Source organism: Triticum aestivum, chromosome 2A (genome assembly GCF_018294505.1).
Source record: "Triticum aestivum cultivar Chinese Spring chromosome 2A, IWGSC CS RefSeq v2.1, whole genome shotgun sequence".
Classification (NCBI taxonomy): domain Eukaryota; kingdom Viridiplantae; phylum Streptophyta; class Magnoliopsida; order Poales; family Poaceae; genus Triticum; species Triticum aestivum.
In genome coordinates this window covers 447763851-447790785 of record NC_057797.1, presented here as the reverse complement: position 1 = coordinate 447790785, position 26935 = coordinate 447763851, and the positions used below count along the sequence as shown (strand labels likewise).

Below are 26935 nucleotides of genomic sequence, written 5' to 3'. Positions count from 1 at the left end.
ACGGGCTCTGAGTCATTAAACACTCAAGGACACTGATAACTAAATCGAGTCCGCATCTTGATTAAACAACTATTAGTAATCTTCTTTACTTATGAGTTTGTTCTCATTCATATCATTTCTAGCATGATCGGCTATATCAGTATCGTGCTAATTTTAATTGGGCTACCTGGTTCTTATTTCCGGAGCACCACTTTCGGCGATGAGCTAAGCTTACGTCGATCTTCCTTGTCTCATCGTTTCACCTTGAACAGCAAGCTTGATTCTGAGTTGGTGTCGTATCCGTGGTTCCAATAATCTTTCTCTGCATTAGTCCTGTTGCTTGATGTAGCCGTTGTTCAATTGCTTCTTCGTGGAGCCTCTCGACAAAATTTGTCATGATCATCATTAGCATTCTGAGCTCTTCCAGGATATCAATTGAATTCAAGATGAGAAATACCATCCTTGCCCTCGATGATTTGTGTTATCATTGACCACTTTATTGCCTTCCGTTCAACACAAACTTGTTCGTGTTTTGTGTTATACCTTGAGATCCTTGCTATCCAGCATTTGTTTTTTTACCTTGGAGTATTACCATCATTTATGTCAAGAATGTCGTGAGAATTTCACCACCTCTTAAGAATTCTTGATGCAAGTGATACTTCTTGCCATATCTGTTCATTCCTTGGTCCCCATGTTGTTTCTAACCGGAATACCGACAAATGGCTTGTGATGTGTAAATTCTAAACTTCTAGCAACCCTGTTGCTTTGAAGTTATTGGTCGATAGTTTCATTCTAAGTCTATTGCTTATTGAATCATCATTCGAACTTTGATCGTGCTACCTAGTCCAGATTTTCGGGTGCACCTTTCTATCATTGTTCAATTGTGTATGTTTCCCTCGAGACTACATCATTATATTATTTGATCTGACTAATGTTATCTCCTTGTTCACATAGCTGTGGAAATCCATCTTTAGGGAAGTCTCGATGAATTGTCGCTGAGTCCATCAGCCACCTCCTCATCCTCTCCTTGGTTTAATGATAAACTCTTGTTTAGGAACTCACTTCCATAGTTCATTTCCCGAGAATCTACAATGTCATCTCGTCTATTTGTGTTGCACCTCTTCTTCTCAGGCATACTGAGTCTGAGGTATCCTGACACCAATCAGATCTGAATCTCGGTCAGATATGATGGTTGTAACATATTCCCAAGAGTTATAACATTAGTATTTGACCCGATAAGGTGATGTCATTCCTAGCACACCTGGCCGGAGGACCTATTATTATAGTTTCCTTTTCAGCAAGGTTATCCATTCTTCCATGAGGAAATTATAAGACTTATTCTACAAGTTGTTCCTGATGGCTCCTTCGTGTATCCAAAGTCTGACCTTTGCTTGAAGACCATGTCAATGCTATCTCGAAGCATGTCTGTGGTACTTCGATCTTTGATAAGAACATTTAAAGCAAAATGCTCAAATTTCTTTATCAATTATCCAAACACCGTTGTATGGGTAATGCCCTAAAAATTTTCTCCCCTTACCTAAAAGGTTTTCTACGTTATATCTTGTCATAGATATCATGCTCTGCTTGTCCTTGGAAAGGATATACCCCTGAAATATGTGTTTAAACACATTTCCCTTTCCAATGTTTTGTTTAATCTTATGATCACATTTTCCTATCCATTGTTTTGTTTAACCTTTCTTGTGATCTATATGATCTAAGCAGTAATATTCTGCTGCTTATGTAAACACCTTGGTGTACAACCCTGTCAGTAAGACTGTGTTACTATTGTTGATGACATTCCGGTAGCCACCGATGGACGAGAACTTTGTCTATTGGTCCGCCTCATTCAACGAGCAAGAAAATGGTTCTCTTCGTCCCTCGCCCTTGGTACCGACGTTGTTGCCGACATAACTAATAGACTACCCTCTGACATGCATTGCTATCATGATCGTGCAAGATGGCACTACTCCTTCTACTTTAACCCACATGGTGGGCCCATAACCCACAGTTCCACAGGAACGAAACCTGACTCTCCTGTACCACCCTATTTCAAAGTTATCCCTTGCATTTGGTTTCATATGTATTTTGTGAGCCACCTTCCTATTGATCTATTTTGGTATCAGACGCAATACTTATTCCCATAGCTCTGAACCCCTTTCACCTTCTGATTAGGCATCGAACGATTGCCTACCCGCTTGAAACTTCTTATTGTACCTTCTTACTTCGTTCTCGATATTTTCTTAAGTTTCAACTCGAGAGTTACTTTCTACCACATTCCCTGAGTTATAAACCGGATATCAACCTTGTAGAGTTCGTATTCCGAAGTTACCCCGTTTCCTTTTCGTAAGTACGATGGAGTTCCCGAAGAAAGGATGCCGACTTCATCATGATGACCTCAAGCTGAAGTATAAAGACATCAACGTTATGGATCGACCTCTTTGAGGAGAGCAATCAAGACCGAGAAGATTCGTTAGAATTTCATAACCAAATCCCTTCCTCCTTACTACACCTCTTAAAATCTCGGGACGAAATTTCTTGTAGTGGAGGAGAATTGTGACGCCCGGATAATTAAGCTACAATAAACCTCTGCTAATGATGCCATCTCACCTCTGTTACTGTTGATAAACTCGCGTTAGTTCAAAACGATTCAAATTCAAATTTTAATTAAAGGCAAACAACAAAAGTTTTCAAACATTAAAACTAAAATGTTCAAGATGTTGCAAATATTCATTAAGTAATTGTCATGTAACAACCAACAACTTTCGAATTATTAAAAGGCCCATAACCTACTTAATATAGTACTAGCAGCAAATTAATTGACCACTTCAATTTCTAAAATTATTAAATAATTTCTATTGCCTTGAAACTTTTTTGTGCACTCCTAGGATATTACCTAGTATTTATGTGCCAAGTTTCAACTCACACAAAAAGTCATTTGCTATTTCAAATGAATATAAAACTGAGTCAGATGTTAAAAATAATAAAAGAAAAGGGAGAAAATCTCCTGTGCACTTAAGCCCATTAGGAAACCCAGTCCACTTCTTGTTTACTTCTTCTTCACGTACAGTAAACAGGGGGAATAGCCATGGCACACATCCAGCCACCATGGCCGCCCGGGGGTTGCGTGTCGGCCATCCCGCGACTCCCCCCAGTGGATAAGACCACCCCCGCCATCCTCTCGAAACCCTAGGTGCCTGCTCGTCCCATTCTTTCACTCCCTCACGCCGATCCCCTTCTTCCCATGCTATCTCGAGCGCGTCCATGGCCGCGCCACCACCGTTCCCATGGCCGGAGCCGTCCCTGACCCGCGAGGATATGCTCTAGAGCTCCATCGGCCTCGTCTGCATCGCCTACAACCTCCGGTTCGAGCTGGAGCCCTCCACAACCTCGCCATCTGGTCGTCTTCCCCGCCATGGCCGCCGTCGTTCGTCGTCGGATTTGTCGCCTCCGGTCCACCTTCGGCCTCGCCGACCGCGCCATCGAGCTCGCGGTGAGCTCCTCTGCCGACCCCTCCCCCCCTTTCCCCTTCCGTTTGTCACTGTTTGCCGTCATCCCCGAGCTTGGCCGTCCTCGTCCATGGCCATGCTCAAGTTTCCATGTACGTGCGCGCCCCCAGCGCCACGCGCGCCTTAGCCGTCCGCCGCCACGCTCCTGCTGCTTGCTAGGTGCGCTGCTGCTTCGTGGCTTAACCGCTGCTGCTGACGCCCACTGTCGTAGCCGCCCGCCACTGTTGCCTGATGCTGTTGCTCCTTGCTGATGTCACCACTGCTGCATGTGCGCGCCGCTGCCCACTGTGGCCCGTGCTTGCTGGCCGCGACCTGCGCGCCATGCCCATCGCTGTTCCCGGCCGCCCCTGGTGTGCTCCCCTTGTGCCTGCAGTTGGTCGTGTCCATGGCGCCGAGCGCCTGTGCGTACATGTGTGCCCAAGCACCAGTGAGCCGCAGCTGGCGCTATGACTGACGAGGCTGGCCCATTTTAGTGAAGCACTAATAGGAGTTTAGTTAGGGATTGACTAGTATAAATGCCCGTTGCAACGAAAACATGCTCCACATGGCTTTACGCACTTCTTATATCCAATTGTGGCAAACCTTGAAAATAAGGTTACACCGAGTGTAATTTTTTGGACCATGAAATTCGTACATGAAGAAGCCACCTAACGTCGTTAGTCAGGACCTACTTTAACTCCGTAGATTCATCCGATGAAAGAGTATTGGTCCATGAAATAGTTTGTCAATCTTTTTTTTCTAAAAAACATCAATATTTAATATATATTTTTCTAAGAACGTGTTTTTTTATTTTTGAGTAGATATTTCAGAAACAATATTTTTTAAGAATCATTTTCAACACTAGTAAATGCGCACGTGCAACGCACGTGTAATTTTAATCCGGCTTAAAGATATACGTGAATTTTCTGTTGAAAAGTAGCACCAAAAGTATCGGGAATACAATTCGGCTCCCGGGAGCACATGCTCCTAGCTCCTACCTGTGGAAAATGAATTTTGAAATGTCAAAAAAATCTGAACAAAATTTGTATGTGTTCTTTGCAAAATCCAAATCTGCCTGAAAATATAGGCAGAAAGGTAAAGCATTTTGGCCTATGCAAAAAAAAAAACAAATTAAACATCAATTGTTATACCAAAATGTCACACCCAAATTTTTTTTTCACCGACGAAACGATGTTGCTCCGTTTTGCATGAAAATTGTCAAGCATGTTTGCGACACTAACACGAACATTTATGAAAAATTCCAGATTTTTTTAAATTACTATTTTTTGATTTTTTTAGGGAAACTATTTTTTGATTTTATTATTCATGTGGGTGCATGTGCACCCGAGAGCCAAAACGCCTCCTCCCAAAAGTATTTGTGTGTCTAACACCACCAGCTGGTTCCTACAAATGAGTTAAAATTGTACTAAATCCGACGTAATTAATGATACAGGCAAGTTACCAAGGGAGGGGGCAAATACCTTGTCCTCAAGCCGGTAAAAGAAAATTCCAAAAATCAAAGCGCAATCTATTCAAATCAGCTCAACTGATCAACTACCTAGCTACTACCAAAAGTTCCATATCACTGTGTGTAATGTAGTCGTTTCATAGCGCATCATCCAGGAGATGCCACTAATTCCACAGCCACCGTCCCCTTCCACGGCGAACTAATTAGGCTAGTCCTACATAGGATACGATTCAGATCAAATCTAAACATGCTATAATAAAACCTGAGCACATCTCTAGATCACATCCAGTCAATCAAATAAATATACTACCCAAGTAAGCTTATAGAGCAGTTGTGCATAAAGCAAAGTATTCGACGGAAAGAGATGAAGGGTGAAAAAGGACGGACCTCGATGTAACCGTTCTGGTTGGGGTCGAGCTCCTCCATGATCAACACCGTGTACTCCTCGACGCACTCGAGGATCTTGGTGAGTTGTTTGTAGAGGCCGTGCCGAGTAAGGACCTGACAACGCAAGAGAAAGTCATAAGCATTGATATGACCGGTTGTGAACAAACAACACACTACGTAGCTTCAACTGTCATTACTCGTGACAACATTCTTCGAGCTCATTTGTCAACTCTTTGAGCTCCTCTTCGGTGATCCAACCGTCTGCATTCTTCCCAACCCTGCAACAAGTTTAGTACAATTGTCAAATTTCATCCAGATTCCAGATTACAAACAAAAAATGAACTTTGAGATCAGATTTGATTGGAGATGTACATATCAAAGAAAGTCTGGAGGGTTGGCAATCCAGATCGAGTGGATCAGGCCGGTTAGGCGGCTTGCAACGTCGGAGTGAGGGCAGCGGGCGACGCGGTGAAGGGCGATGGCGCCGCAGCTCGCAGCGTCGGAGTGAGGGCAGCGGCCGACGCGGTGAAGGGCGGCGGCATCGTTGGATGGTGGGGAGGCAGCGTTGGAGGAGGCGGCCTCCCCGACGGTCGGCCGGGCGATGTAGTAGGGGCGGTGTCCCCGACGGCCGGCCAGAAGGTGTAGTGGGAGGCGGCGTCCCGCCGGCCGGCCAGGCGATGCAGGAGGCGCCATCCCCGACGGCCGGCGTCCGAGGCGAGGTAATGGGTGGGCGTCCTCGATGGCCGGCCAGTAGGTCTATTAGGAGGCGGCGTCCCGCCGGGCGGCCAGGCTGTGCAGGAGGAGGCGATGGGTGGGGGCGTTCTTGAAGGTGTGATGGGGGCGACAGCGGGAAGGTGCAACGGGCGGAGGCGGTTGGGGCGGAGAGAGGCAACGTCGTGCGTGCGGCAGTTCCCCTTTTCTTTCGTAGGAAAGGAAGGGGATCAGGAGAAAGACGTTTAACGCTAAACATGTTTAGTACTCACCATTAGAACAATAATGACTGTTGGATTAACACAAATGGATGGTCCGGATTTATTGGATCTGCATCTCTGGGCCTTTTTATATTGGTATAGATTATTTAGAAATTAAATCATTTTTTTGGAGATAAACATTTTTTGAAAATTTATATTTCATTTGTAAATTTATTTTTTTGCATTGTTCGGGCTTGGCCCAGGCAGGAATTGACCGATACACACAAAGACAACACGAACTCTCTGTTAGGAAAAAAATGTTTCTATAAGAAATGAACGTATCCCCTTCCCATTCACCATTCTCCGCCCGTACTGATGGCCAGTGCCGCCACCTCCCGTCTCCTCGTCGTTGTCGGAGGACGAGGTCATTAAGAAGAGCACTTCCGACGGCCACACCGTGGTGTCGTCCGCCCGCGCCGCCGTATCAATGGGACCTTGCGCGGCTCCCTCTTCCTTCCTGTTCCCTCCCATCCCTCCCCCCGCAGGAACCCTGGTGGTTGGTGGGTGAGCAGCCGCGGGTCGAGCAGCCGCTGGTCGAGCAGGCGCCGGCTGGTGCCCTTGACTTCGCGTTCAACCTATCAACCTCTCCTCCCTCTAGCCGTGGTTAGTTGTTGCTGTAGTGGTAGTTAGCAGATTCAGATATGCTTTGGTAGTTAGTATTTTTTTTACATATTTTGACTAGTTAGTAAACAATGTGTATGGCACACATGGTAGCACGTATTCAGTTCATCTGCTTGTCTTCTTGTTTTGTTTATCTATATAGCTTATAAATTGATATGTATTTTTCAAAATGGGTCAGATATATTTCAGGTTTCTTCATTGAGTTAGAGAAAGAGATATTCAGAAAATTCAATGCAGCAGCAGCAACTCCAAGGCGAGAAATATGTTCCTATTTTGGCTGCTAAGTTTCAGTTTCCCCTTGGCTATAGATTTTTCTGTAAATTGCATATGTAGCTTGTATACACATAATGGAGATCACCAAAGTGTTCAAAGTTTTAAATAACCCTGAATGAGTTATTGGACACATCATAAAAATATATTCATGAATGACTTTGTGGTTGAGGACATGAAGACATGCTCCTTAAAGACGACCAAGTAGTTATGAATTCTAACTCCGAAGTTGACAGTTGAATTGTTCTTAGAATCCAAGTAATGAATTTATGGTTAGAAAATTAGCAATGTAATATGAAATTTGAATGCGTAACTACATTACCTATTTGGTGAGGACTTCTGCGTAGACAATATTCTTTGTGTATGTCTCGTCTGTACGAATCTTCTTATTCTTTTTCCTTTTGTCCTCCTTTGTGTTTGTGTCTCCTGTACTGATCTTCTTATTCTTCCCTTTGTCCTCATCATGTGCTCCCGTTAATACCTTTATGTTTGATGTCGCGGTCGCTCTAGAAAGGGCAACATATAGTTGACCATGTGAGAAAACCGGTTCAGGCAGGTAGACGCCGACATTTGGTATTGTCTGACCTTGTGATTTGTTTATTGTCATTGCAAAACCGAGTCTCACTGGAAACTATTTCCTCTTGAAATTGAACGGGAACATGTCATCGTCAGATGGGCATAATGGTATCCGAGGCAAGAAAACTCGCATTCCAGAGTGTTGCCCTACTACTATCTCTGCATCAATTGTATTGTTTTGGAATCCACGTACGGCCAACCTTGTGCCGTTGCAGAGTCTATTAGCGGGGTCGATGTTCCTGAGTAGTATGATTGAACAATTTATTTTGAGCTTTAACATATGTGGAGGTAGTCCATTTGAGGTGAGGGTGTTTAGGAACTCTGGTGGATAGTAGTTATGTGGGTCGTCTTCTACAGAATCAAAGATGTGGTACACCATCTCCTCTCCTTTGAAGCGATCAATCATTTTTAAGTTGATTCTGTCTACTGAGTCATTCCTTGTGGACAAAATTGCTCTTAACGTGATGTATTTTGGATCTTTTAGGGAAGCGTTCCATGTTTCGTAGATACTGTCAATGAGTCTATTCAGGCCATTATTATCCGTCTTATTTGGCACGCATATCCTTGTAGGTAGGAATATTTCACCATCATCATTTGTCTCCTCAGTTCTGTTACCAATGCGCGGTAGGTATTCTGCGAACCACTTGTCGTTCTGAGCCCTCATGTTGTGCACAAGCTTCAATTGACGCATGGAATTCCAGAGCTCGGACCTGCGTAGTGATGCGTCTACTATTTGGGCTCTTGTTCCCTCCCGGACAACAGGGAGCACTTGCCTAAAATTCCTCCAAATACGACTTTTTTTCCACCAAATGGAAGATCTGGTCTGTCCATTATGTCCCGCATGCTTTTGTCTAGCGCCTCCACTGTCTGCCTCTTAGTCATAGATGCTTCATCCCAGATTATTAGTGATGCTGCTTGGAGTAGCTTGGCTGTCCCACTTTGTTTAGTGAATCCACAAATAGCTCCATCGTCTATTTTTAGTGGAATCTTGAACCTCGAGTGTGCCGTCCTCCCTCCGGGCATTATGGAAGCAGCAACACCAGAAGTGGCTGTCGCCACAAGAATTTTTCCTTGTCCGCGTATTGTGGCCAAGAGCGCCCTGTAAAGAAAAGTTTTCCTATGCCTCCTGGTCCATCGACAAAGAATATGCCTCCTCTTTGGCGGTCAATTGTGTGTAGAATTTCATCGTAGGCCTTCCTCTGCTCGTTGTTTAGGTTTTTATGTAAAGATGCGTCCTCGGGGTCCACCTCAATCGAGGTCTCCTCGATGATTTCCCTAGGTATGTCGTCTGTCGTCTCATGTTGTTTGTCAATCTCCGGAAGAGGAAATGATTTTATGTCTTTTCCCATTGAGTGCAACATGTCCCTGTTATTTCTCAGCACCATCTGTTCAACCATGTGCTTGCATTTGCAGTTTCTACTGTAGTCTTCTGACATTGACTCTAGGTGTTTGTTCCAGAGGCTACGGACGTTGCTTGGCTCGCAAAACAACAGGATTGTTGCGAATAGCCTTTGTAACGACGATGGCATTCGAAACAACTCCGCTTCTGTCATGCAGTCATCCAATGTGTTGTCTGCCTCAATGAGCCCCCGTTTTTCTGCAGCTTCACGGAAGGTTGGCATTAGCTGTCCATCGACTGTTCGTAGGTCTTCATAGCTGGTGGCGCCTGTCACGTGGTTTAGGAGAACTCGAAGATAATATCGTTCTCCTTCAGCTGGATGTGCTGAGACGATCCTGCCAACCTGGAACAAAGCGGCTCGTTCCCTCTCTTGCCAGAACTTCCCTTGTGTTTGCCAAGTATAATATTCTGGAAAGTCTCTGTATAGTATACCTCGTGCTTTCTCATGTAAGTTGTTTGCTTGAAAGTATGCTGTCAACATTGATATTTCTGTTCCTTCACGGTTGATAACATTCTTTATTTTTTTCTTTGCCATGGTATGGAACCATGTGCATATTTGGGAGATGTAGCTGCAGTTGGAAGACCGGTGGGTGCATTTTGCTTAGTTTGAAGCCATATATTCTCCATAGTGCTTCTGGTGGTGTCACCCAACGTGCGTCTCTGTATTGTTGAATCTCGTCGATTTTGGCTTCGTCTACGTTGTCAGTTACAGATACAGATGCTCGGTCATGACCCTTGTAGATGTACTTGAATAGGTACTTAACAGCTTTAATGCTTGAGCATATCTCAACATTTATGTGGCAGTTGAACATCCTTAACAGATAGGGGTTGTAAGGAACCACCCACCTATTATCTAGTTTGCAATTCATGACCGTTTCAGTCCAACCGTCATTGCGTCTCCTATATATTGGGTAGGAGTCCTTGCCTTGAATTGTAGTTACATTAAATGGCTTTGGATAATTGTTCTTGCATGACGGAAGATTCTTTGTGCATGGACATAATTTATTCAATGCACCACAAGGATCATGCATCATATGTTTGATTACCATTTTGTACAACTCTGAGTATTTGTGCTTGTTAGGGAGCTCAGCGGAGATGATTCTGTCATACTGTTCTGGACATGTGTACTTATATTTTCCGGTCATGATCAGTAAAAAGTGAGCATGGGGTAGTCCCCTCTTTTGGAACTCTATGACATATGTATATGCCTGGACCTTTCCAAGAATGTTCTTCTTAAATAGTTGCTTCTTCATTTCTTCTAGCTTCGCCCTAAAAACACGAACTGCAATATCTGGGCGATCTTGTGGTGTTTGTCCAAACTGTAGTTCACGTGTTATGTTTTCCCAATTGGGGTTGCAGGTCATTGTGAGAAATATGTCTGGCTTTCCATATTTTCTAACTAAAGCGATGGCATCTAGATATCGGCGAAGTCTATCTCGTGGCCCTCCAATAAATGATGATGCAAGTACTCTTCGTTTTCTGACTGCATTTCCCTTTTTTTCTCCAGCTTGAATGCTGTCCAGAAGGCCTTGGTATAGATCTGCTCTTATTTCCTTTTGATGATGCCACATGTAATCCAGTCTGGAGCTTTCAATCCTGATATATGTATCTACTGCAAATTGCTGGAAAAGCCGTCCGCCGTGCAATATTGGGTTGAATATGTTTGGTCGTGTATGGAATTTATAGCAGTAGTATTCTCTCATAGTTACCCACAAGCCATTGACTGAATCTGTGAAAATATTAGAACATGAAAAATTTGCTGCATATGTAGGAGTGTACCATATATGAAAATAATTTTGAATAGAATAATATACGAAATTTTACCTGGTTCATCTTCATTATTGATATTATCAGCACTGACATCAGCACTGACATCTTCCTCTCGTGTGTCCCTCTTTGGGATTTCCCTATGCCAACCCAGTTCAGCTCTTGGAAACAACAGAGGATACGACAATGGATCATAGCACCCGTAATATGATCGAATGTGCTCTATTTCGTTGTTGTTCCCATGTAGTATTATTCTTGTCATAAGTATCTCTTCTTTCATTTCCTTCAATCCACACTGCAGCTACCTCCGAATTGATTGGTGCATTGTAAGTTCTTTGGTCCAATCTTTGGTCAAGGTTCAATATGAGTCTGTAGTCCTCAAGGTTTTGGGCTTGTCCCAAACTCCTGAACTGTTGAGAGTATGGATTATCGCGTAGAATGTCGATTATTATTCGAATCACCTGCTTGTCTTGCTCGTACATTTCCTCGAGGCAACGGCGGTAACGATGCTCCAAGCTTGGATCATCATCGTAGAAGTATAACTCCAGATGCTTTGGATCTGAGCGACTGTTACCAAATGAGTGTATATTATGATAGATCTGACCATGTGCTCGAAACGTATAAATACCAGCTTTTCGCATGTCAGTTGTTTCTTTGTCAAGGTTGCAGTATAGAGTAGTGAATGAGAAGTGTCCGTTGAAAAATCTTATATTGTTCCGAAAATGGCTTGCATCTGATTCGTTGCTTGTCCAAAGTCTCCTGAGTTCCGGTGGTGTATCTGGATTGGCTAGTCTTATCCATCCTTTTCTGCAGCATAACCCCTTAGTTTCATACTTGAATTTTGTTGCATAGCAGAAGCTGCAATTTGGTACCATTTTGAGCATGTGTGTGTTCTTTGGTATGTTGCTATAGATGAAATCATACGGGTTAGGGTTATGAACTTCATCATCTTCTGTGATTTTGATTTCCATTTCTCTTTCCCACTCTGCATTGATTTGTAACATGAAAATTTAGTAAAGGGTTAAAATAATGATGCAAATATATTTTAATTGTATTGAGCATACCTTGGCCAGAGAACATGTATTCATACTCGTTCGTGTCTTCTTCAAATAGGCTAAGATGTTCACTGGAAACACAAAAGCTGGTGATGCCAAATACCCGTACATGTGTTTTTTTTTTTGCATTCCTCTGGATAAACTTGCATATCTTATATTGTGTTGTTCTTGTATTTGATTCAAAAAGATATAATAATTTCAAATCTATCTGTCCTAAAGAGTGCAAACTGTCCGTATACAGGCAAGGTAATGATGATGGAAGCTATGGTTGTGGGCACACAGGAAAGTTCATGTCTTTTTCAAAACGACAAAACCGTATTTAGCTTGGCATGAGATCGGACGTACTTCAGGTGGAGTCGTGCTGTACGGCGAGATTGTAAGACTACCTAGAAAGGTGATTTCTAGTGCAGAGCCGACATACAAAGCTGGCCAAGCCAGCGGAAACCCTGTGTTTGTATTTGTAGGAGCACCACGTGTGTAGCTAATTAGATTCGGACTAAAGCCAGAGGAGTCCGTGTGTTTGTGTCCGACTCGGCGTGTGTAGCTAATTGGAATTCGGACTCTTGCTAAGTAAAGCCAGGGGAAGCCGTGTGTTTGTGTCGGACTCTTGTACGTAGCTAATTAGGATTCTGATTGCTAGTATTCTTGAAACAAACGTGTGCACTTTTGTTAAGTACGTTTCTTATTCCTATTTTTGTAACAAATGTGTGCACTTTTGTGGTTTTGATACTGAGATTGATAAGACTGAGAATAGATATAGATGTGTAATATTTATTTTGGTTTATCTTTAAGAAATGAAAGTTTGAGCACGCACCGCCTTTACTAAATAGGAATCTTTTATGAAATTGTCTGATGGTCTGTGTTTGATAGATGTTCGACAAGTGTGAGTATGTGTTGAGAGGAAGTTCTATACAATCATGGTTTGTTTTTTTAAATAAAAAATTACGAGCATGAACAGTTTAGCATGTACCAGTAGTTATTCCTGATCAAAGCTTAAACACCAGTAAAGTTCTGGCCACTACTTACAGTTGTTCTGATCTAAATATGCAGTGTCTTTTTTTACTTGCTACGGCTGGGGCTTGCCCAATTTGTGTTCAATTTTCTAAATCTAGAGTTATGCACGGTACACGCACGAATTAAAGCACCACTTTGCCGGTGCGAGAGAGTCCATATTTGTAACAAAATTTTACATTAAAATTAACTCTGTCCAGCCTTTCCATCGAATGTTGAGTTCTGCAAGCAGTAAAGGTAGAGGTGTCGCTGGGGTGCTGGAGGCGAACTTTATCAAGCCCACTATGACAAGCAAGACTTTGAGAAGTCGCAGCTGTATCAGAAGCTGATCATTCGCTTGAAAGACATGACAACTAAGTACTGGTAACTCTTGTTTTCACTTCTGTTTCTTCCAAATCCACAACCACCAAAGTCTGCTTCTGTTCTGTAATTAGTATTTCCACTTGCTTTCAGGGATTTACATAGTCACCTGATTTCGTGGTTATCTCTAGTTGTAGCCAACACACAACAACAATGGGCACATCAGATTTAGGGAGGCCAGATCTGGTGGCAGGTTCAACATCCAAGAATAAGAGTTTTCATCAAATCTGGGCATAGCAACAATACCATGTATCGAAGAAAGTTGTATGCCACAGTATCTCTCTGAAAGGTAATTGCCAACGTTAAACTGTTTTTTGGTTATGCCATGTAAGCATCAGAAGCAATATATTCTTTTAACTAAGATCTTTTATAGAAAGCAAAGCATTACTATTGTTTAAACCTATGTAGTTCCCTAAGCTGAACAAAGTAAACTTTATGATTGAGCTGGTACTATTGGCTAAACCTATGTGGTTCCCTAAGCTGAACAAACTAAACTTTAGGACCAAGCTGGTGCGTTACAACATCTAGGATTGTCGAGACAATTTAGGAGCAGCAGTTGGACATATAGTTGATAGCTTCTTCATCCTGATACAATTGATGAAGTCCAGGACACCGGTAGGCATGCCATCTTGAGATTCATTGTGCTCGAATGTTAGAAGATGTCCCAAAATTTGTTTCCTGAGTTCGTATCCATCCTATACATTCAAAAAAATTGTAGGCAACTAAAATTACTTTCACATGTTTAAAATAATAACAATGATTGCTTAGTTTCACATGCGTAAAACAAAAGCGATTATTTAAATGCTTACGATATTCACCTTTAGAAATGGTAAATGCAGTTTTCCATCTCCCCATGTGGACATGTAGAGGGTAATAAGATAACCAGATAGTTCCCTGATATAATACATACATATATCGTTAGTAGATGTTGAGAACATATATTATACATATTCAGTAAACCAAATACTTAGTGTATAGTTTTTATATCTTGAAAAATGTTACCTGTTGTAAACGGGAATATCATCTACGATTTTATGCCACCATAGGAGAATATTCTCATTCCATCTAGACCCAGGGCATGCCTTTGACATTGCTTTCGATAAATATTCTGCAATCCATATAAGTCTGTGCAAATATTTTGCATGTGGATTATATTGGTAGATAGGATCGATAGGGGTAGGATCCAAAATATGGACAGTATGTGTATCTTTGTCCAATATGAAGAGAATGAAATCACCATTGGAATGTACTAGAATATGAATCTGTAATATGCTAAATATTAGATGTAAAACAATGCCGTGTTGAAAGTAACTGAGAAATGCTCTTACCGATTTGCATGCTGAAATATTATAGTTGAAACCAGGCCAACTACGAACAGAATATGCTAGTTGTTCCACATCTAACTCTTTTCGGAAGTTTGGATGTTGTCCAAAATCAGTTATCATCTAGTAGTATATATAACAATCGGTTAAAAAGGTTATCATAGAAATAGATTATATACAAAAATATATAATGAACATACCCAAAATTGCATGTCTAAATAATGTTTTGATATCAATCCCTTTTTCTTTTTGGCCGTTTGAATGTCGTCAAACATAAATTTGCGCACGACCATATTGAAACAATCAAGATCCAAGGGAGAATCGTCATTTAGAATTGTTTGTAGTTGTTTGAGAGTCAACCTAATTGTATATGGGTTGGAGCTCTGTACCCATACTTTCCTGGTAATCATTATGTCAAGAAAATAATAAGATAATAATAGGATAATATGTGTTGGCAATTGCACTACTAACTTAAAATTACTTACTCTAAAATCTCAGTGGAATCGATTGATTGGATGTAGCTGCAAATTCCACCCATCAACTCCTGTGGGCTTATGTTAGAAAGAACAGATAATAATGATTCATATTTATTTTCAGCAGTTGACGGGATCAATTTTTTGATTTTTTTTATTATTATCTAGACTTTCCAACATTTCCACATCATTACGATCTCCTTAGTGTCGTCATCACTTTGTTCGGCTGTTGTAGTCATTCCAGCAGTATTTGTTTTCCAACATAATAGTATGCTGGCTAACTTATACCTAAAAGAAGTAATAATATCCTGAGCAGCAACAACAATTATTAGTATATATAAAAAAATTAGAATATCAATAAATTTTTTGTATGAAACAAAATAGATATATACCTGTGTAATTGGATAGGATAGTGCATATCCAGTTCAATATTCCATGAATTTAAGCATAAATAGACCACAATATGAACTGTATAATTAAAACCAAATTGATTATTCTGAATGGATGACAATATTGCTTATATTGTTAGAGAACATATTTGTCACTCCATACCTATCTTTTTGAATTGGCTTCTGTAGTTGTTCTACTATATTCCATTTACTAACATCAAAGTCTTTCCAATTAGGACTAATAAAAATTTGACTTTTCAGAATGTCCAAATGATATTGTAGCCCTTGTAGCTGAAAAATAATTAGTCATAAAAAATAATGCACATAAGCAAGAGATCAATTTATGACATTTGACATAAATAATTTGAAATGATGTAGTAACTAACCGTAGCAGTGAGATCATCTCGGTTAAACTCACAACACAGTGAGTCCAGTACTTGAATCTCACACTTTTTTGCATTCACAACAGCCAAATACCAATGTGTATTGTTCATATTTATTGGAAGTTTAATCTATAATCAAGATAGTTAGTATAAAATAACTAATAAAAATGTATGAAACGCAGAACATGAAAATTATGGATATGAATTTTACCATGTCATGATTCACATAGGTTTTGACAATCTCTGTCATAAAGGTACCATCTTCATGTATTCCAAGCTTGCCATCCCGTTTTAACAGTGCGGTAACAAAGGGATTCTCAAAATATACTTTACTATCATTCTGGACCTATACTTGGTCCTTTATACAACATATATATGCGCTGATTACCTATAATTTTTTTGAAAACATTACTAATGGATATCAATAATCAGGGACTTTTTCCTTGTATGTAAGGATACTTACATCATCATTTAGCCACTCTTTTTCATTTAGCAGGCACATCATTTGATGTTGTTTCACAGATATTTCATCTATCTTCACCAGCAATTGTTTTTCAAAAGATGTTTCTATTGCTATATGAGCACATACATCACGGTCGGTCAATGTATAATCTGCAGAAAGATTAATCTGTGTGTAAATATGGATTAACGGTGCAGGACAGGATAATACATAACATCATTGTTCCATATTACAGGACAGGATAATACAATTATTCTCATGGGAATATAATATCCTTCGAACATTGTTCCGCCACAAGGCGGGACCCCTCCAGGACGCCATCAAAATAGAGCTCGAGTCGACGATGCTCCTTGCCCTCCGGCGGCCCCTCGGCCATTAGCTTCTTGGCATCCAGCTTTGCCCAATGCGTCTTGACGCGAGCAAAGGCCATACGCGCATCTTCAATGCAAACCGATTGCTTCACGGTTTCGAGCCACGGACAGGCATTTACAAGCCGCTTAACAAGTCCAAAATAGCTACCAGGTACAGGCTCGGCAGGCCATAGCCGGACTATCAGGTCCTTCATGGCTAGCTTGCCGACTTGTGCAGCTCGACCAACTGTTTTAGCTGGTCGATGAAGGGCAACGGATGTTCGGGTCCAAGATACTGGGACCAGAATAGCTTCTCCGTATACATCCCTTCTTAGGCTCGATAATGCTCGGCAGCATCCGATATACTACGCGGCAGATCCGTAAACGCCCCTGGAAAACCCGAACTCGGATAAGTACAAGGAACGTTTCTTCTACATACTTGCTTTACATGGTGAAAGAATTACCGTCGCAATCTCCTTGACCGCCTGAATTTCCCGGAGGGCGTTCTGGGCTTCGACTCATGCATCATGTGCGCTTCGGCGGGCCTTCGTCAGTTTAGACTCCTGCGCCTTATAATCGCGCTCCAAGGACTCAAATCTCTTGATCGCGCCCTGGAGCTGTTGTTGCGCCTCTCCGACCTGGGCCTCATGCTTCTCACGCGCGACACGTTCCTTGGCCGCTTTGTCCTCGGCCTTGGCCAACGCCTTATTGAGGGCTGCCACCTCAGTCGTGGCCCCTAATAAAGTTCATGACAACTCAGTCGGGACAGACTATTCGTTTTCTCTATCAAAAGGTACCAGCAGATAAGCACATACCTTGGCTATCCTCTAGCTGCTTCTTTATGAGGTCGAGCTCTTCCTCGGCCCGCTCCAGTTCCCGCTTCAGTCCGGAGACCTCTGCAGCATGAGCGGTGGCAACCTGCAGCGACACCTGCTTATTCACAAAAACAACTTATGTTAGACTCCTGCAATATTTCTTTTTGATCCTCTGTTCGGCTTTTTTTTTCTGAACACCAAACAGAGCATCAGGGGCTACTGCCTATATTGTGATATTCTTCCTACAAACGCATTACTTACCCCAAAGCCTGACAGAAGGCTAGTGCAGGCTTCGTCAGTCCGCTTTTCACGAATTGGACCTTCTCTATTACCGCTCCCATAAGGGCGCGGTGCGCATCCACAATAGAGGCGCCTCGTAGCGCCTCCAGCAGGTTATCCGGCGCCTCTAGTTGGATATAGGCCATTGGCGGAACAGGCACATTCCCTCCTTTCGGGGCATCCCATTCGCTGGACTCTGGAGCCGCATAAGTCTCCGGAATGGTATCCGGCTCAGGTCCAAAGGGAACCCGGCCCTCGTCGCCAGTCCCCGCTGGGGGCATTTTCCCCCATGTGTCCGACAATTGAGGAATTGTCCGGGGGCACCACCCCGATGATCTCCGGAAGCCCCCACGATCGGGGAAGGTCTTTTGCGACACCACCTCGTCGTCACCCTTGGGAGAGACGGAATGAGCACGTGGCGGAGACATGCTAGCCATCTCCTTTGAGTCTAGCGATCCCTCTGACGAGGATCGCAGGGAGCCATCGCGTGTTGGACTGCAATAACCAGGTTTAAGGTATATCAATATCACAAACCCGGAAAGCTAGATGTTTTCGGATCCTGGTACTTACGAGGCGACCTGAGGCTTGGTCCGGCGAGGTCTCTCCGGACTGCTGTCAACATCTCACACGGAGTTATCCGCGTGGGATCCTCTAACCCTCTTAGGTGCTTTTGTCTCCGGATTTGTGGAGGCCACTCTCTTCTTCCTCCCCACTTCAGGTGGGGAGTCGCTTTATTCTTCCTCTTCATCGTTGTCATCAGCGGACGAAGAGGAAGTATCGTCTTCGGACATCATGTCCGGAGCGCCTTTTCGGCGAGGGCCCTTCTTGGCCCCTTTGGCCACTTTCTTGGCCGTCTTCTCTGGTACCTCATAAGGTGCTGGAAAAAGCATTTTCGTCAACAATGGGAATTCTTGGTCTTCGGGCAGCGGAGCCGGACTGTTAATCCCCTCCGCTATCTTGACCCAGGCCTGAAAACACGGGTTGGAAGGCTTAGAATTTTTCTCAAAATATGCTAGTAAAGGGTACGCCTCGAAAACATTAAAAGAGCTTATCGGGTTAGCCTGGCGTTTTAAGCTAAGCCCGCGATCTTTGGTCGTGGGCGGTGGCGTCTCCCTGGCCTTGAAGAGCACTTTCCAAATTTCTTCGTGCGTCGTGCCGAAGAGCTCTTGTAGTGTCTGATGATTGGCCGGGTCGTACTCCCACAGATAGCAAGTCCGGCATTGGCACGGAAGGACCCGGCGAATGAACATGACTTGGACCATGTTGACGAGCTTGATCTTCCTATCCATCATATTCTGGACACACGTCTGGAGCCCAGTCAGCTCGTCCGAGGGACCCCAGGTTAGGCCTCTCTCTTGCCAGGAGGTGAGCCACATCGGGAATCCAGATATGAATTCGGAGGCCGCCACCCAGTTGGCGTCACGCGGCTCGGTGATATAAAACCACCCCGATTGCCACCCTTTCACCATGTCCGCAAACGAGCCTTCGAGACAGGTAATGTTGGGCATCTTGCCCACCATGGCGCCTTCGCACTCTGCTTGTTGGCCGCCCACCACCTTCGTCTTCACGTTGAAGGTCTTCAACCATAGGCCAAAATGAGGCGGGATGCGGAGGAAGGCCTCACACACGAGAATGAATGCCGTGATGTTGAGGATAAAGTTGGGGGCTAGGTCATGGAAGTCTAGCCCGTAGTAAAACATCAGTCCACGGACGGAGGGGTGGAGAGGGAAACCCAGCCCGCGGACAAAATGTGTGAGAAAAACAACCCTCTCGTGGGGCTCTGGAGTAGGGACGACGGTGAGTGATCTCCTTGGCCAAATATCCGACCTCTCGAAGTGCCTTAATATCCTTCTTCTTGACGGAGGAGGCCGTCCACTTACCCCTAGCTCCGGATCCGGACATTATTGGAGTGCTTTCTCGATTGAGGGAAAAGCTAGAAGCTTGGGCGCTGGAGCTTGATACGTCTCCAACGTATCTACTTTTCCAAACACTTTTGCCCTTGTTTTGGACTCTAACTTGTATGATTTGAATGGAACTAACCCGGACTGACGCTGTTTTCAGCAGAATTGCCATGATGTTGTTTTATGTGCAGAAAACAAAAGTTCTCGGAATGACCTGAAACTCCACGGAATATCTTACAATAAATAATAAAAAATCCTCGCCAAAGATGAAGACCAGGGGGCCCACACCCTTCACACGAGGGTGGGGGGCGCCGCCCCCCTAGGGCGCGCCCCCTACCTCGTGGGCCCCCTGGAGACCTTCCGACTCCAACTCCAACTCTATATAACTGCTTTCGGGGAGAAAAAAAAATAAGAGAGAAGAAATCATCGCATTTTACAATACGGAGTCGCTGCCAAGCCCTAAAACCTCTTGGGAGGGCTGATCTGGAGTCCGTTCGGGGCTCCGGAGAGGGGGATTCGTCGCCGTCGTCATCATCAACCATCCGCCATCACCAATTTCATGATGCTCACCGCCGTGCGTGAGTAATTCCATCATAGGCTTGCTGGACGGTGATGGGTTGGATGAGATTCACCATGTAATCGAGTTAGTTTTGTTAGGGTTTGATCCCTAGTATCCACTATGTTCTAAGATTGATGTTGTTATGACTTTGCTATGCTTAATGCTTGTCACTAGGGTCCGAGTGCCATGATTTCAAATCTAAACCTATTATGTTTTCATCAATATATGAGAGTTCTAGATCCTATCTTGCAAGTCTATAGTCACCTATTATGTGTTATGATCCGTTAACCCCGAAGTGACAATAATCGGGATACTTACCGGTGATGACCGTAGTTTGAGGAGTTCATGTATTCACTATGTGTTAATGCTTTGTTCCGGTTCTCTATTAAAAGGAGGCCTTAATATCCCTTAGTTTCCATTAGGGCCCCGCTGCCACGGGAGGGTAGGACAAAAGATGTCATGCAAGTTCTTTTCCATAAGCACGTATGACTATATTTGGAATACATGCCTACATTACATTGACAAACTAGAGCTAGTTCTGTGTCACCCTATGTTATGACTGTTACATGATGAACCGCATCCGGCATAATTATCCATCATTGATCCGATGCCTACGAGCTTTCCATATACTGGTTTACGCTTATTTACTTTCCCGTTGTTATTGTTACAATCACTACAAAATACCAAAAACATTACTTTGCTTTAGTTACTCTTTTGTTACCGTTACCACCACTATCATATTACTTTGCTACTAAACACGTTGCTACAGATATTAAGTTTCCAGGTGTGGTTGAATTGACAACTCAGCTGCTAATACCTGAGAATAGTCTTTGGCTCCCCTTGTGTCGAATCAATAAATTTGGGTTGAATACTCTACCCTCGAAAACTGTTGCGATCCCCTATACTTGTGGGTTGTCAAGACTAATTTCTGGCACCGTTGCCGGGGAGCATAGCTCAATTCTTTGAGTCACTTGGGATTTATATCTGTTTATCACTATGAAGAACTTGAGAGATCCAAAAACCAAGATCTATCCCTCAACTACGAGGGGAGGTAAGGAACTGCCATCTAGCTCTGCACTTGATTTACCTTCTGTTATGAGTAAGCTTGCGACACCTAAACCTGCTTCTGCTATTTGTTCTGATATGTCACATGTTATTGATGATGCTACTTCTGCTATACATGATACTTATGATGAAACTACCTCTATGCCTGATACTACTATGCCACTTAGTGATTTTCTCTAGGAACGAATTGCTAGGGCTAGAGAGATTGAAAATATTGAATCTGATTATGAAGACGAAAGTGATGATGAAGAATCACTTGTTGTTCCTGAGGGTTATTTATTTGATCAAGATGCTTCTTTAGCTACTTTAGCTTGCAAATATAGATATGAACTCAAAAGGTTATTAGCTAAATGGAATAAGAAATCTCTAAATGCTAGGATGAGACCTGACCCTGCTTTTGCTACTTCACCTATCTATGTTGCCGATAAGGATTATGAATTCTCTGTTGATCCTGATATAATTACTTTGGTTGAATCCGATCCTTTTCATGGCTATGAATCTGAAACTGTTGTAGCACATCTTACTAAATTAAATGATATAGCCACCCTGTTCACTAATGATGAGAGATCTCGCTACTTTTATATCCTTAAAATATTTCCATTCTCATTAAAGGGTGATGCTAAGATATGGTTTAATTCTCTTGATCCTGGTTGTGTGCGTAGTCCCCAAGATATGATCTATTACTTCTCTGCTAAATATTTCCCTGCTCATAAGAAACAAGCTGCTTTAAAGGAAATATACAACTTTGTGCAAATTAAAGAGGAGAGTCTCCCACAAGCTTGGGGGAGGCTTCTCAAGTTACTTAATGCTTTGCCTGATCATCCTCTTAAGAAAAATGAAATACTTGATATCTTTTACAATAGACTAACTGATGCTTCCAGAGATTACCTGGATAGTTGTGCTGGTTCTCTTTTCAGGGAAAGAACACCGGATGAAGCTGAAATCTTATTGAATAATATGTTGACAAATGAAAATAATTGGACACCTCCGGAGCTAGCTCTGGAGCCAACTCCTGCTCCAATTAATGATCCTATTCTTAAACCAACTTCGAAGAAGAGAGGTATTCTATTTCTCGGTCCTGAAGATATGCAAGAGGCAAAGAAATCTATGAAAGAAAAAGGTATTAAAGCTGAAGATGTTAAGAATTTACCTCCTATTGAAGAAATACATGGTCTTAATTTACCGTCTGTTGAAGAAACATATGATCGTAATCCTTTATTTATTGAAGAACCTCCAGACCCCGATAACCCGACACAGGTAGTAAAGGTAAATTCTCTCTATAGATATGATAAAGCTGAAATCCCTCCTGCTAAAATTGCTAGTCAATGCTTGGATGAGTTTGATAATTTTATGTTTAAACAAGAAGACTTCAATGCTTATTTTGGTAGACAATTAAAACAAAATGCTGATATGATTAAATACTTGGGTGATTATATGGCCAATATTAAAGTTGAACTTAAACTTGTTAGCAAACATGCTTCTATGGTTACCACTCAAGTAGAACAAGTACTTAAAGCTCAAAAGGAATTGCTCAATGAGATGAATAGTAAGAAAAATGATTATGCTGTTAAAGTGGCTACTAGAACTGGTAGAATGACTCAGGAACCTTTGTATCCTAAAGGCCACCCTAAGAGAATTGAGCAAGATTCTCAGAGAAATAAAATTGATGCACCTAGTTCTTCTAAAAAGAAGAAAAAGAAAAATGATAGAACTGTGCAAACTTCTAGTGAACCTATTGCTGAACCACCTGATAATCCAAATCATATCTCTATGTCTGATGCTGAAACACAATCTGGCAATCAACATGAACCTAATGAAAATGTTAATGATGATGTTCATAATGATGCTCAACCTAGTAATGATAATGATCTAGAAATTGAACCTGCTATTGATCTTGATAACCCACAATCAAAGAATCAACGTTATGATAAGAAAGACTTTGTTTCTAGGAAACATGCTAAAGAAAGAGAGCCTTGGGTTCAGAAACCCATGCCTTTTCCTCCCAAACCATCCAAGAAAAAGGATGATTAGGATTTTGAGCACTTTGCTGAAATGATTAGACCTATCTTTTTGCGTATGCGATTAACTGATATACTCAAAACCAATCCTTATGCTAAGTACATGAAAGATAGTATTACAAATAAAAGAAAGATTCCGGAAGCTGAAATTTCCACCATGCTTGCTAATTATACTTTTAAGGGTGGAATACCAAAGAAACTTGGAGATCCAGGAGTACCTACTATACCATGCTCCATTAAAACAAATTATGTTAAAACTGCTTTATTGGATCTTGGAGCCGGTGTTAGTGTTATGCCTCTCTCTTTATATCGTAGACTTGAATTGAATAAGTTAACACCTACTGAAATATCTTTGCAAATGGCTGATAAATCAACTGCTATACCTGTCGGTATTTGTGAGGATTTGCCTGTTGTGGTTGCAAACGTTACTATTTTAACGGACTTTGTTATTCTTGATATTTCCGAGGACGATAGTATGTCTATTATTCTTGGAAGACCCTTTCTTAATACTGCAGGGGCTGTTTTTGATTGCAACAAAGCAATGTCACTTTTCATGTTAATGGTAATGAGCATACGGTACACTTTCCGAGGAAACAACCTCAAGTTCATAGCATCAATTCTATCGGAAAAATTCCATCGGCTATATTTGGAGGTTTTGAATTTGCTCTTCCTACTGTCAAGAAGAAATATGATATACTTATTATTGGGGATGTGCATATCCCCGTTGAGGTAACCTAGTGTTATTCGAAATTTCTCCGGTTTCATGTTAATCGGAATGAGTTTGTTAACAAGACTTGATCAACCTTGTTAGTGGATTCCTTTTGACGAGCATGAGATGGATGAAACTAGAAGCACAACCTTCTGTACCCTCTCTATACTTTCTGTTATTTAGTTGAAATAAAGTGAAAATAAATAATTTTCTGTTTGTTATCTGATTATCCGTGCAATATAAAAATACCTCAAAAATAAAAGTTCTCCAAATGCCCTGGAAATTAAATATGATTTTTTATAGAATATTTGAGGATTTATGGAACAAAATACACACCAGGGGGGCCAACCACCTTACCACGAGGGTGGAGGGCGCGCCCACCCCCTTAGAGTGCGCCCCTGCCTCGTGGGCCCACGGTGGCCCTCCTCCACTTATTCTTTCAGCCACACACTTCATCTTCCTCCCCCAAACACGAAAAACCAGCTCAAACCCGAGTCCAAGCTTGTTTTGCTGCCATTTTCAATCTCCTTGCTCAAAGCACCTCTCACAAAACTTCTTGGGGAGATTGTTCCTTAGTATGTGACTCCTCCATTGGTCCAATTAGTTTTTGTTCTAGTGCTTTATTCATTGAAAATTTGTGTTGCTTAGGTGACCCTGTTCTTGAGCTTGCATGTCAAATTTATATGGTCAAAAGTAGTTTTGATGCATGATATAGGCCCTAGGCACTTATAGGCCCTAGGCCCTATGCAAGAGAGCGGCTCCCGCGTCGAGTAGGCCTTCGAAGAGGAAGGCAAATAGAGATATGGTCGGGCCTTCCTTGAAGAGGTATGGGTTCGCAACTATGCTCCTTTTAGCAGTCGCGTCCAACTGTGACTCATATGTTCATTTTGTATCAGGGAAAAGGTTCGACGAACTGTGTTCGGGGACTCGACCGGTTGTACTCCTGATAACCAAGATTCGGTCCCAGCCGAAGAGACGGGGCCCAATATGGGAGTGGCGCCGGACTGTCCTTCTGCCGAGGGTTCGGAAAATATCTCCGTCACCAATTCGGAAGTGGAGAGCGCCATGAATCACCGGCGCCGGAGGGCCGTTTTACGAAATCCCCGCTTCTCATAAGAGGCGTTCAGTGCCTTCAGCTCGGCTGATGCATACATCCGAGCTGCTCGAGATGGGGTTAACAGGGCCACCGAGCAACATTTGAAAGATGTGCAGGTAAGTTTACCTTGTCCAAATTTGATAACCATGTGCCCGTAGCCCCCGAGACTTGAAGCAGCTGGGACAAATGTTTTAAGGATCGTTGTATAACCTGGCTCTTACGAAGAAGAACTACCTGCTAGCCCAAGAGCTGGAGCAGTGACAGACACAGCTAACTGCTGCTACCGCCGAACTGGAAAAGTTCAAGAAGGCATCCTATGGTAATATTTCCCTCCATCGAGAAACAAAAAATTATATGCCAGCTGTATTGCAACTACTGCTTGTCTCATAACAGGGTCATCAGACCAACTGGGAGAGGAACTGAAGGCCGCTCAAACGAGCGAAAAGAGGCGAAGAGAAAACATGCGACAAGTGAGCGCATTCTAACCAAAGTCAGAGAGGAGAAAAACGAACTACAAGATTCAAACACCAAACTGGGAGAAGAACTGAAAGATGTGTGAGCCCAGCTAGCCGACTCCGTGAAGGAGAACAAAAAGCTGTGAGGCGGCATATTCAGTATGTGGCCGAATTTATCTTATAACAGTTTGGGGGTAAACCTAGCTGATATAGCTGTGATTGCAGGTATGTTGACAGGCCGTCCCGAAGAGAAGGTGTCCGGATCATCAAGTGATCTTTTGTAAGGGCTGTCGTGGTTACACGAGCAAGATCAGCAGGTAATGCAGAGTGTAGACAAGGCCTTATGGCCATCCGCCTCCCCTCCAGGGAGTATGGAGAAGCTTGTAGAGCTGTTCAAGGGAGTGCGGCGGCGTATCCGACTATGGAAGATATCGGCCTGTTGAGAGGGTGCGTGAGAGGCCTGGGCCATGGTAAAAACGCGGTATACCAAGCTAGATCCGAATCACATGGCCTGGGTCGGACCGCTAGGGTCAAATGGGGAAGAAATTCCCGTTAGTTTAGTATATGACCAATTAGAGGTGGTCGCGAGATATTCCCAACAGGATTGTAAGTTATACCGCCTGTTGGACGGTATAGAGGAGGAAGTCTTTAAGTCCTAAGTGACTATGTACTTTCCTTCTAGCTGGATTGTAAAAACAATTGTCATGGCTGACCTTTTCTATTTGACCTTTGGACCCGAAGGTGCGGAGTGTTTTCGAATACCCTAGTGGTATAATATACCAGGGTATGCATGGGAACCAGGCGTAGGGGTCACAGTTGCTTGAACAAACAATGTGTATCCGGCTAGTTATGTTATATTACATTATGTAAGAAACATCTTCCAGAGAGAATAGTTCCGTTAAGGGTTCCTTTCCCTAGGTGTGCATGTGTTTAATGTGCATGTTCGAACTGTGATTGAAAAAATCATAGAGTAAGTAACTTCTGGGGTTTCACAATGGAGTTAATGCGGAAACGTCTTTAATTCACCGACCGAATAATCCCTTAAGAACGCTAGCTTTCGGCTTCACCCAGTCTGAGGTACACATCCGGATGACCCGGCAGTAACAATCGCAGAGGTGCTCCCTTTACTCCCTACCCGAACTAACGGGAACGTAGATCATAAGCACAGGAGATAGGCAACCCAGCTTGGCCAAAACTTAAGTCATATCGATGCATATAATGGCGAAGAAAAGGTACATATGGGAAGAACGCATATGTGGTGAGCATGATGCTCGAAGAATAACAGCAAGCTTCTGTACAAGAAGCCCCCAGG

The 26935-nt window shown here is 42.8% G+C and overlaps 1 protein-coding gene and 1 long non-coding RNA gene across 6 annotated transcripts; one reads left to right on the top strand and one right to left on the bottom strand.

The window, feature by feature from the left end:
- Positions 1-3039: 3039 nt before the first annotated feature.
- Positions 3040-12212, top strand: LOC123188940 (uncharacterized). 5 transcript variants are annotated; one of them, XR_006495444.1, is made up of 3 exons: positions 3047-3469; positions 7090-9808; positions 10664-12212. XR_006495444.1 is itself a non-coding variant. In XM_044601230.1 (3 exons), exons 1-3 carry the CDS (start codon positions 3264-3266, stop codon positions 10692-10694), a joined length of 312 nt encoding a protein of 103 aa, XP_044457165.1. In that variant the 5' UTR covers positions 3060-3263; the 3' UTR covers positions 10695-12212. The 5 variants fall into 5 exon arrangements, 1 of the variants encoding a protein (XP_044457165.1); XR_006495443.1 differs by having other exon boundaries at positions 7090-9911; XR_006495442.1 differs by having other exon boundaries at positions 3048-3469; positions 7090-9036; positions 9216-12212.
- On the bottom strand, positions 5304-6206 carry LOC123188941 (uncharacterized). Its single transcript, XR_006495446.1, has 3 exons — positions 5692-6206; positions 5517-5597; positions 5304-5433 (listed from the first exon to the last, which is right to left on the bottom strand). It is a non-coding gene; the product is annotated as an uncharacterized lncRNA (long non-coding RNA).
- Positions 12213-26935: the final 14723 nt, after the last annotated feature.

What these genes read in the sequence shown, in the direction of transcription:
- LOC123188940 (XM_044601230.1), top strand. Translation starts at nt 3,264, where the DNA reads ATGGCCGGAGCCGTCCCTGACCCGCGAGGATATGCTCTAGAGCTCCAT. An exon ending in ACCGCGCCATCGAGCTCGCG is followed by an intron (nt 3,470 to 7,089) that starts GTGAGCTCCTCT and finishes AAAATGGGTCAG; the next exon opens with ATATATTTCAGGTTTCTTCA. An exon ending in GCAGCAGCAGCAACTCCAAG is followed by an intron (nt 7,165 to 10,663) that starts GCGAGAAATATG and finishes TTTTTTCTCCAG; the next exon opens with CTTGAATGCTGTCCAGAAGG.